This window comes from Mustela erminea, chromosome 21, assembly GCF_009829155.1.
Source record: "Mustela erminea isolate mMusErm1 chromosome 21, mMusErm1.Pri, whole genome shotgun sequence".
NCBI classification, from domain to species: Eukaryota; Metazoa; Chordata; class Mammalia; order Carnivora; family Mustelidae; genus Mustela; species Mustela erminea.
The window spans coordinates 5,011,536-5,023,820 of record NC_045634.1 but is presented as its reverse complement, the minus strand read 5'-3'; the positions used below and the strand labels follow the sequence as shown (position 1 = coordinate 5,023,820).

At 36.3% G+C, this 12,285-nt stretch overlaps 1 protein-coding gene across 3 annotated transcripts in view; it reads left to right on the top strand.

The window, feature by feature from the left end:
• The window catches only part of LOC116581964 (A disintegrin and metallopeptidase domain 3-like), a 109,285-nt gene that overhangs the window by 38,819 nt on the left and 58,181 nt on the right, over positions 1 to 12,285 (top strand). For all 3 annotated transcript variants that reach the window (XM_032329299.1, XM_032329298.1, XM_032329300.1), the window contains one exon: positions 6,667 to 6,732. In XM_032329299.1, coding sequence (XP_032185190.1) covers positions 6,667 to 6,732 — 66 coding nt within the window. The remainder of the gene's footprint in view (positions 1 to 6,666; positions 6,733 to 12,285) is intronic.

The window sequence follows — 12,285 nt, the reverse complement described above, 5'->3', positions numbered from 1 at the left end:
AAATATGGAGTATATGAAATACAAATGTAAAATGTAAGAAGATTACAAAATCCAAAGTGAATGAAAAACTTGTATATATTCACATACTACCTCATAGTTGCCTTATATTATAAATAGAGCTTTACATATATCCTGTCTTTCCAATTTTTTTTTTTAAATAATTCTAAAAGTATGTTTGTCCTCCTTTTCAGATTAGGAAACAGATTTAGGAAATTTAAATTATTATCTAGGGGTGCCTGGGTGGCTCAGTTGATAAGGTGTCTGCCTTCAGCTTGGGTCATGATCCCAAGGTCCAGGGATTGAGCCCCACATTGGGCTACCTGCTCATTGGGGAGTCTGCTTCTTCCTCTCCCTCTGCCTGCTGGTCTTCCTACTGTGCTGCTTCTCTTCTCTCTCTCTCTCTGTGTTAAATGAATGGATAAAATCTTTAAAACAAAGAAATAAATATCTTGGGAAATTCTCTGTTAAGGTATAACATTAAAACTCATGCCCAAGGGGCACCTGGGTGGTTCAGTGGATTAAGCCTCTGCCTTCAGCTCAGGTCATTATCTCAGGGTCTTGGAATAGAGCCCCCTGTTGGGCTCTCAGCTCAGCAGGGAGCCTGTGTCCCCTTTCTCTTCCTACTTGTGATTTCTCTCTGTCAAATAAGTAGATAAAATCTTAAAAACAACAACAACAACAACAACAAACTCAAGCCCAGGTAATATGATCCCAGGAGATATGTTCTGTAGCAGTCCAATGGTCTGCCTTTATGTGGTCTGATAAAAGATCCTTGGAAGAGCTCAGGAAATAAATGTAGGGGAAAAATGAAATCATTTTAAAAATAAAAGCCATTGATAAGACGCCTAATGAATAATAGAATAGACACTTTGGTAAACCCCAATATGTGATATTATAGTCAGATTTGAGAATAGAGAGCAATTATATAAGAAAACAGTGGTAGAGAAAAATCCAAGAATGTGTGATGGTGAATTTTATGTGTCAGCTTGGCTGGGGCATATTGCTCAGATGATCAAATTTTGTGGGTGTTTCTGTGAGGCTGTCTTTGAACAAGATTAACATCTTAATCAATGGACTTTGAATAAAACAGAAATGTTATCCAATTAGTTGATGTCCTAAATAGGATGAAAGGATGGACCTTCCCACAGAGTTGTCCAGCCAACAGCCTTTAGACTGGAAGTGCAACATAAGCTCTCTCTGGGTTTCCAGCCTACTGGCCCACTCTGCAGGTTTTGGACTTGCCAGCCTCTATAATTATGTGAGCCAATTCCTTATAATAAATCTATAACAAATTATAATAAATGGTCTATTTTTCTGGGGAATTCTGACTAATGGAGTATGAAAAGATTGCTGAGAGAAATTTAAGATAATTAAAATTGCCATTCATGAACAAAATAGCACCCAAAATATTCCAGGTTATTAAAGAATAAAACTTTTGAAGAAAAGTGTCCTGAATTTGAAAATTTTCTCAAGAAACCCTGGTAAAAACTGGCAACACCAAGATATAATGTGGTTAATATGCTGGATTTCATAACTAATGAATAATTCTATAGGAATCTTGGCATCAAGTAAAGTCAGCCTCAAAAGTGGAAAAACTCAGACTGGCTTTAGTCTTTGCCAAAATGAAGTGCTTATAAGAAAGTCAAGAATGTCTGTCTAGAAGATGTAGAAAATTGCTTCTTTAGGGGGTATATAATATTGTTACCTTTTTTTTCTTTTTTTTTAACCTAGTTCAGTTGCCATTATGGTATAAAAACATTCTTTCCTTTTTAAGAATTCTGACTATGAGATTTTGAGACATTATTACTTAAAATCAGTACAAGAAAAGAGGAATTAAATAAAATAGCTCAACATGTTTATGTAGAAAACCGTAAGACCTAATCAGTAGTACCAGAAATTTCATTTGACAAAATTTAATACCCATTTGTGATAAAAACTAGGAATAAGAAACTTCTTTGATCTAATTAAGAACATCTATGAATATCTGCAGCTAACATAATGAATATAAATGACTGAATGTTTTGCCCTTGTTATGGACTGCATGCTGTGTTCCCCTAATTCATATGTTAAAACTCTAACCTCCAGTAGAATAGCATAGGGAGGTCTTTGAAAAAATAATTAGGGTTAAATTAGGTCATTTGTGAACATAGGGCCCTCATAATGGAATTAATGCTTTTACTAAAAAAAGGAAAAGACACAGATCTCTCTCTCTCTCCTTTGTTGTGTGAGTATACCAAAGGAAGATAGCCATTTGCAATCTAGGAAGAGTGCTCTCACCAGACACCACATCTGCTGATGCCTTCATCTTGAACTTCCCAGCCTCCAGAACTATGAGAAATAAGTGTTTGTTATTTAAACCACTTAGTCTTTGGTATATTTGTTATAGCCTGAACTGACTAAAACAGACCCTAAATTAGGAATGATTCAAGACTCTCTGCCCTCACTATTTCCAGTCAGTGTTTTACTAGAGTCTATGGATAATACAATAGGAAAAAGAATAATAATAAATGGCATACATTTTTTTAAAAGTTTTGCTTTTTTTAAAAAAATATTTTATTTATTTATTTGACAGAGATCACAAGTAGGCAGAGAGGCAGGCAAAGAGAGAGGAGGAAGCAGGCTCCCCGCTGAGCAGAGAGCCTGAGGCGGGGCTCAATCTCAGGACCCTGGGATCATGACCTGAGCTGAAGGCAGAGGCTTTAAACCACTAAGCCACGCAGGCACTCCTGGCATACATTTTTTAAAGGAAAGATATAACCTTATGTTTTTAATAACCCAAATCTGTGTGTAGATCATAAGGAAGATCTTCCAAATCTATCAGGGCTTTAAGAGTGTCTAGAAAAGTCACAGGAAACAAAGATATTGACATTGCTAAGATGTTCATTTCTCCCAGTTAATCTGTAGATTCAGTGTAATCCTAACTTTGATAATTCCAGGAAACATGTTCATAGCTTCTGGTTCTCAAATTCATAAGGAAATGTAAAGATCTTAGAATAGTCAAACAGTTTTAAAAAGAAGAAAATGGAGAACTTACATTACTTTTTTTTTTTTAAAGGTTAGATAGTATGTATTTCAGGCTTGAGAGGTAAATGATCTGTTACAGCTACTTCACTCTAGCTTTGTAGCTTGAAAGCAGCATCAACAATATATAAACAAATGGGTGTGGTTTTATTCCAGTAAGATATTATTTACAAAACAGGTGGCCATATCATGGGTCATTGTTTGCTGACCTCTGCTCTAGATATATATACTATGTAACTGGTCTAAGTATAGACATACTGGTCTAAGTATGGACATACAGATCATATATTGGTCTAAGTATAGACATATAGATCATTGGAACAGAATAGATCAGAAGTAGACCCACATGCTATCAGTTGATTGGTTTTCCATAAAGGTGCTAGGGACTTTAAAAGGTTAAAGGATGATCTCTTCAGTAAATGTTGCCGGAGGACTGGACATCTGTAGGGAATAAAATGAATCTTGACCCTGATTCACAAAACTATATTAGAGTGTAGACTTAAATGTCAAAGCTAAACATAAAATTTCTGGTAGGGAACTCAGGAGAAACCAAAATAATGAACATGTAAAAGCTGTTCCACATTAATCATCAGGGAATTGCAAATTAAAACCTCAGTAAGATATCAGCACAGACCAACAAGAATGGAAACAATGGAAAAGACAATACCAAATATAGGCAAAAATGCAGAGCAGTTGGCACTCTTATTAATTCTTGGCAACAATGCAGAACAATCAAACTATTTTAGAAAGCAATCTGGTACTTTTGTATTACTTTACACACCCACAATTATATGATTCAGGTATTCTAAATATTTCCCAAGAACAATGAATCTTAACTCCACAAAGATCTGTACATGGATACTCATAGCAACTTTGTTTATGATAGCTAAGATGTCTAAATAATCCAAAATATCATTGTCAACAGAAAAAAAGCTGAAATAAAACAAAAGCATTTATTGGGATCTCAGAATTACAATTCAGTGAGCACAGATTTCTGTAGCAACCCAACTATATCCCACTAGGGAACAAAAGTGAGGGTTTTCTTTTAAAGACAAAAGGGGATGCTTGCATTTTTTTTTTTTTACAAAGATTTTGATAGTTGTTGGCAGAAAAGTAAACTAGGCTAAACATAATTGATCCGTAAGGCTGTCATTAAAACAAAAATTTGTTACTATAGCAAGTCACAGATAAGTTTGCGCAGAGTCCTAGGAATATTAAAGTTGGGACCTATTCACAAGTTCATGATTCCAGCCAGTGATGATGTGCATATGGCCTAACTCCTTAATGGCCTCCCAGATCCATTTTAAAACCCTTTGACAAAAGTGACCCCATTTTATTCCACCTTTCACGTCATTGACAGCTAAATGCATAAACACAATTTGGTATATTTCTAAAATGGCATGCTACTTAGCAGTAAAAACTAATAAATTACTAATAATAAAATAAAATAATAATAAAATAAACATGGGGGAATGCCAAGTACAAAATGTCAGGTATAAAAGAGTACACCCTATATGATTCCAGTTATATAAAACTCTGGAATAGATTATTCTAAGCTATGGTGAGAGAAAGCAGATCCTGGGTTGCTTTCAGCCATGTAGGCAATGGACTTGGAAGAGCAGGATAGAAATTATCTCTCTTACTTTAGGAAATTGTCACATGGGTATTCATATTAGTACCAATTCATATAACTGCATTTTTAAATTGTGTTATATTATCACCATACAGTACATCATTAGTTTTTGATATAGTGTTCCATGATCCATTGTTGGCATATAACACCCAGTGCTCCATGCAATCCATGCCCTCCTTATGACACTTGCAAATGACAGGCTCACCCATCCCCCCACCACCCTCTCTTCTAAAACCCTCCCATTTGTTTCCAAGAGTCCATAGTCTCTCATGGTTCATTTCCCACTCCGATTTCTTTCCTTCATTTTTACCTTCTCCTAATGTCCTCCATTCTATTCTTTATGTTCCACAAATAAGTGAAACCATATGATAATTAACTTTCTCTATTTAACTTATTTCACTTAACATAATCTCCTCCAATCCCATCCATGTTGATGCAGAAGTTGGGTATTTATCCTTTCTAATGGCTGAGTAATATTCTATTGTGCATACGGAACACATCTTTTTTTATCCATTCATCTGTTGAAGGGCATCTTGGCTCTTTCCACAGTTTGGCTATTGTGAAAATTGCTGCTATGAACATTGGGGTACATATGGCCCTTCTTTTCACTATGTCTTTATCTTTGGGGTAAATACCTAGTAGTCCAATTGCAAGGTCATAGATTAGATCTATTTTTAACTTTTTGAGGAAACTTCACACTGTTTTCTGTAGTGCCCATACCAACTTACATTCCCACCAACAGTGTAAGAGGGTTCCCCTTTCTCCCCAACCTCTCAAACATTTTTTGTTTCTTGCCTTGTCAATTTTTGCCATTCAAACTGGTGTAAGGTTGTATCTCAGTGTGGTTTTTGATTTGAATTTCCCTGATCGTTAATGATGATGAACATTTTTTCATGTGTCTGTTAGTCATTTGTATGTTTTCTTTGGATAAGTGTCTGCTCATGTCTTCTGCCCATTTTTTTGACTCAATTATCTGTGTTTTGGGTGTTGAGTTTGAGAAGTTCTTTATAGATCTTAGATATCAGCCCTTTGTAGTGTCATTTGTAAATATCTTCTCCCATTCTGTGGGTTGCCTTTTTGTTTTGTTGACTGTTTCCTTTGCTATACAGAAGTTTTTTTATCTTGATCAAGTCCCAAAAGTTCATTTTCACTTTTGTTTCCCTTGCCTTTGGGCACATGTCTTGAAAGAATTTGCTGTGGCTGATGTCAAAGAGGTTACTGCCTATGTTCTCCTCTAAGATTTTGATGGGCTCTGGTCTCACATTGAGGTCTTTCATCCATTTAGAGTTTATCCTTGTGTAGGGTGTAAAAGAATTGTTAGGTTTCATTCTTCTGTGTATAGCTGTCCAACTTTCGCAGCACCAGTTATTGAATATATGTAATATTAAAAAGACTATCTTTCTTCCATTAGATATTTTTTTCCTGCTTTGTTGAAGATTAGTTGACCATAGAGTTGAGAGTCCATATCTGGACTCTCTTCTCTGTTCCATTGGTCTATGGATCTGTTTTTGTGCCAGTGCCATGCTGTCTTGGTGATCACAGCTTTGTAACATATAACTTTATTTTTTAAATGGATGCATTCCATTTGGTGTAAGCCTCAAGTTAATACAGACTTAAAATAATGAGAAAAAAGAGCCAAAATTTGGAGGACAGTTGACGAGAGTTAATTTAGGTTGGGGAAGGGTCTTGGAAGAAGATTTTGAGAGGAAAGAAACATAGATTCTCCTTCTAGTAACTTTTGAGGATTCTAATTATCAGGAATATAAGTAAAATCTGATTTTTTTCCCTAAAACTTGTATTTGGAATCTGCTTATTTATTCAATGTGCATTTATTCTCTTATTATTATCTATATCTTGATGAATTTGTGTCTGTTTTTTCTATGTATCTATACTTTTCTTTGGGTATGTATGTATCTATGTATGTATACATGTATATGTATATAATCTTGATTATTACAAACATGTAAGAATTTAAAAAATGTTTTATTTAACTCATGCTTTCTCTTTCACAGAAAAAGTCAGATGCTGCACTATTGAAAAGAGTTCTGAAAATACAAATTGTTATGGATAAAGCCTTGGTATGTATTTTTGATATATGTCATAATTTATTTCTCTTGTGTTTAAGTTCAAGGGAATATGAAAAAGAAACTTGTCTTGCTTGCAATGTAGATACTTCACACTGTTCATAATATGTATCTCAGGATAGCAAGACAGAAGAAAAATGTTGGTTGCTTTTACATTGATGTGCAGAGGCCAATATTTAAGGTATTGATTTCTAAATCAGTATAGAATAGAGTGTTATAATGTATAACTCTGTATGTATGCAAGGATCTACTACACTATAATCTAGTGGATTACATTTAGCTATAGGTATTTCTGATTCACTCCATATCATGGTGAACCCTTTTCCTTAAATTGATTTCCATTTTAAAACAAGCTATTTTGTTTACTAGTCAATTGGAGATCCTTGTAGTTAAATATTATCTTTTATGAGATTATTTTATGTTGTATAATTGCTTGAGTTCTCTAGTGGAAGTTCTATATTTCAAAAATGAGATTTATTCATGGGAATATCCATTTAGTTATGGAAATTCTTGTTTATATAGTCAGTGAGCAGTCATGAGCAACAAGTTAAAAAATCAGATTTGTCTATTATCACTGATATTTTTATATAAAGTGTCTCAATGAGTGCCATAATGTCATGATTTTGTTCATAAAAGGAAATACTAAAAAAAAGGAAATATTTAGATCTTTAAATAACTAAAAAAGTCAGTAACAATAAAGAATAGACAGACAAAAATAATAAAGAAAAAACGCACATAGTTTTATAGTCAGGGGATAGATTTTATGCAGACATGTCCTGTTTCTAACGTATACATGTATATATTAATATACCTTTGTTTTATATATGCTATTTTGTAAGTTATCTTATAATGTTTTCCCACATATTAATGGAATACATTATTTCAATTTAATTTTGAAGTTCACATAGTGTCCAATTAATACCTTTAATATAATATAATTTACTAACTAATTTACTAGCTATCTGTGTTCCTTTCTAGTCTTTGTTGCTCTTGGTCTCCCTCTCCCCCCTGAAAGAGTCCACCTTAGTATCTCTTGCAGGGCTAGTTTAGTGGTCACAAACTCCTTTAGTTTTTATGTGCCTGGGAAACTATCTTTCCTTTTCTGAATGATAGTCTTGCTGGATAAAGTATACTTGACTACACATTCTTCCCATTCAGCACATTGAATATATCCTGCCATTCATATCTGGCCTGCCAAATTTCTGTGGACAAATCTGCTGTGAACCTGAGCTGTCTTCCCTTGTAGATTAAAGGACTGTTCCCCCCCCCTCTTTGCTTCTTTCAGGATTCTTTCTCCATCCCTTCACTTTCAAACTTCAGGTTTCTTTAGGTTTAAAATAAGTCTCCTCTAGGCAACCTAGAAATGGGTATTGTTTTTTATCCATTCTTCTACTCTGTGTCTTTTGATTGGAGCATTTATTCCATTTACATTCAGAGTGATTATTAATAGATATGAATTTAATGCCATTGTATTACCTGTTAAGTCATTGTTTTTGGAGGTTTTTCTCTGTTCCTTTCTAGTCTTTGTCACTTTTGGTCTTTTCTTTCCACTCTTAGAGCCAGCCTTAATGTTTTTTGTATGGTGGCTTCATGGTCTTTTAGTTTTTGGTTGTCTGGGAAACTCTATTTCTTCTTCTACTTTGGATGATAGTTTTCTTCCCTGCATATTTTTCCCATTCATCACACTGAATATATCCTGCCACTGTCTTCTGGCTTGCCACATTTCTGTAATAGATAGATCTATCCTTACTGGTCTTCTCCTGCAAGTTAGGAATTTATTTTTCCTTACTGTTTTTAGGATTTTTCCCCCTATCTGTATATATTTTCTCCTATCTCCATACTATAGTATTTCTTGATGTTGGCCTGCTTTTGTTGATTTTGATAGGAGTTCTTTGTGCCTCTTGGATTTGGATATCTGTTTCTTTCCCTAGATTAGGGATGTTTAGTTATTATTTCTTCAAATAAACTTTCTGCCTTTTCCCCTCTCTTCTGGTACTTATATGGTGTGAATGTTATTACACTTTATGAAGTCACTGAGTTCCCTACATCTACATTCATGATCCAATATTTTTCTTTCCCTCTTCTTTTCAACTTCATAATTTTCCATTATTCTATCCTCTATATAACTTATTCATTCTTCTGATTCTTCCATCCTTGTGGTCATTATGTCCAGTTGGATTTGCATTTAGGTTATAGCATTTTTTATTTTGGCCTGACTAGTTTTAAGATCTTTTTTTCTCTGTGGAAAGGAGCTCCCTGATGTCTTCTATGCTTTCCTCAAGCCCAGCTAGTGTCCTTATGATTGTTGCTTTAAATTCTGGGCCAAGCATATTTCTTATATCTGTTTTGATTAGATCCCATGACCTTTCCTTTTTTTTTTTTTTCTTTTGAGATGAAATCCTTCATCTTGGTATTTTATCTAGGTTTCTGTCATTTTCTGTGTGTTAGAAAAGCCTGTTGTACTTCCTGCTCCTGGGAGTGGTGGCTTTATTAAGAAGAGGTCATATACTGTTCCTGGCCTGGTGCTTTAGGAAGTGTCTCTGGTATATGCTATGTGCACTCTGCTTCTCTGTTTTGACTGCTCTTTCCCTCAGATTAGTCCTCTGCAGTTTCTTCTTGCCTACAGTGGGGAATGTTTGGACCTTCTCCAGAGTGTGGCCAGTTTTAACTAGGTGTACTTTGGTCTTTCTGTTATAAGAGACCTGATACTTCCACTAGAGCTGAAGCTGTACAGCACTATGGTCAGCAGACTTGGTGCATATGGAGGTTTTTGCTGGGGTAGGGGACAACTGCTCTCAGGCACACTTGCCCTAGTTAAGAAGCACCTACAGAATATAAGCAGGCATGGCTTGTTGTAATTGGCTCAGGCCTCCATTGTTGATGGGCTATGCTTCTCACCGAAGTCAGTCTGTGCTGATAGGTATGGAAGAAAAGCAGCACTGGCCTTGTTCCTTGTCTCTAAGATGTGAGTTCACACCACTGCTGTCTAGGAAGCCCACACATAAGAGCAAACTCTCCTCCTGTGTGTCAGAGGCATTCCTCAGATCTCTGCCTTCTCCCTGTCTGTATCTGGTCTATGTTGTCTGCCTGCCAGGCAGTGCAGTGCATCTGTGTTTTATCTCAGACACACTGGATGAATTTCAGAATTCCAAACTTTAGGAACCTTTTGTGGTGTATACCTCTGCTGGTCCTCTGGGATTGGGTCTTGCTGGCCTGGGGCTTGTGTTGGTTTGTCCCAAAGGGGGAGTCACACCAATGCACAGGAGCTGGAAGTTTAGAGTAACATACAGCAAAAATCCCAAGTCCAGGTTAGCTACCCTTGGCAGGTGTCTGTGCTCCTATACTTAAGGGGCAGAGGGGAACACAATGGTGCCAACCAGCTCTTTTGTCTCTGACAGGCAAAGCCACCTCTCCCAGATACACTCCAAAAACGGGGAACATTTCTCCCAGTGCATCCCTGGAGATCTTCACATCTTCAGATCACACCATCAGCCCCTGGCATCTACCTTCCCTCTCTAGAAGAGCACTGCAGCACCCACTGGGCTCCCTACCACCCACAACACAGAACTATGAAACTCCAGTCTTTGAGATTCACCGGTTGTAAACACTTGAGATAATCAGCCTCTCTCGTTTTCCCAGTCAGTGACTTTGGGGAAGAGTTTTTTCTCTGTGATCCTCTGCGCAGTGCTCTCCTTCTCTTTCTATATCTCTATCTCTCTGTTTCTTCCCTCCCCTTTCCTCATGGTCAGGACTCCTTTCCCTTTTCCCATGATTCTTTTCTCCCCAAAAATCATGTCCCCACACCTCTGACCCTCCATGATGTGACCTGTTCTCCCCCGCCCCCCCGCCAGTGTTCTCCCCCGCCACCCTGGAACATCCTGTGTTCCAGGAATGAGGCAAACAAAGGGTCCTCCTATTACTCTGCCATCTTAACTGACCCCATGGGCATTTAGATTTCGATATTTATTGTTACATGGGGAGTAATACTATTTGGCCTAAAACTAAGATCAAAAGTAGTGGAATTATGCTTTGCCATAGCCACTCCCGTGAGGTTCCTAACATTAAATCTAGATAGCCTATTTTCCTCTCTCAACTTAACTGGATACTTTCAAGAAATGCAAAACAATGACTAAAAACTTCAGGAGTTCCTTAAAATATGCTATGATTAGTATTTCTTTTATGTTTAGTTTATCTGTCTTCAATTTTAAAGTTTGGGCCTGTAAACAGAATACTGATAGGTCTTTTTTCCTCTCTATTTAATCACATAATCTCTCCTTTTCATTAGAACATTCAATTGAATTATGTATACCAAAATTACTGATAACAATGGATGTAGGTTAAGTGCTGCTTTCTTGTTAGTGTTCTATTTATCCCATCAATGATTTCCTCCTCTGTTCCTCCTTTGTTACCCTTAGATTAGTGGGTTACTTTCAGCATTTGTTTTTATACTTTTTTTTTTTTTTTCTGCTATACCTCTTTATCCCCCACCTCTTACCCTAGTGGTTTCTCTGGTGGTTCCAGTGAGTATTCCTAACTTTTTACAATCTAGAATTAATGTTATACCACTTCACATACAATGTAAGAACCTTAAACAGTAAAGTTCCATAGAACCTCTTTGTGATGGTAGTGTAATACATTATTACTTTTTCATATGTTATAAACCATAAGAGAATTTTCTTAAAGATTTTTTTAATTTATTCAACACAGAGAGAGATCACAAGTAGGCAGAGAGGCAGGCAGAGAGGGAGCGGGAAGCAGGCTCCCTGCTGAGCAGAGAGCCCGATGCGGGGCTCGATCCCAGGACCCTGAGATCATGACCTGAGCTGAAGGCAGAGGCTTAACCCACTGAGCCACCCAGGCACCCCCATGCGATGAATTTTTTAAAATTATTCAAGTGTTTAAAGAAATTAAGGAAAGGAAAAAGCATTTCATTTTTCCCTATGTTTTAACATTTCCAAGATAAAAATTTTCATTCCATCTTGTATGTCTTTGTTTCTGATATTTTTATTAGCCTGTTGATGAAATCTCTTCAGTTTAAGAAATTATCTTTATTTTATATTCATTTAAAAAAATATTTATTTGAGAGAGAGAGTGCACAAGCAGGGGGAGGCTCAAAGGGAGAGGGAGAAACCGACTCCCCTGCTGAGCAGGGAAGCCCAATGCTTGATCCCAGGACCCTGAGATCATGACTTGAGCTAAAGGTAGATGCTTAACTGACTGAGCAACCCACGTGTTCCTTATCTTCATTTTTTTCAACAGCTTACTTAGAAATATTTTAAGCTTTCATAAAAGTTGTAAGAATGACAATAATGGAAGAACACCTATATTCTCTTTACTTGCATTTGTTGTTTAACATTATATCCCAGTATTACTTGTGCTCTCTGTATTTAACAGTAAGTTGTAAATTGCATCATGGAACTTTTATAGTTACCCATGCAAGAAAAAATAACATCATTAAAATACTTTTTGTCAAGTATTACTATAAGTATTTTTTATCAAATAACACTAAGTATTACTGTACTTGAATTGTATCGTGGTTGGACAGTG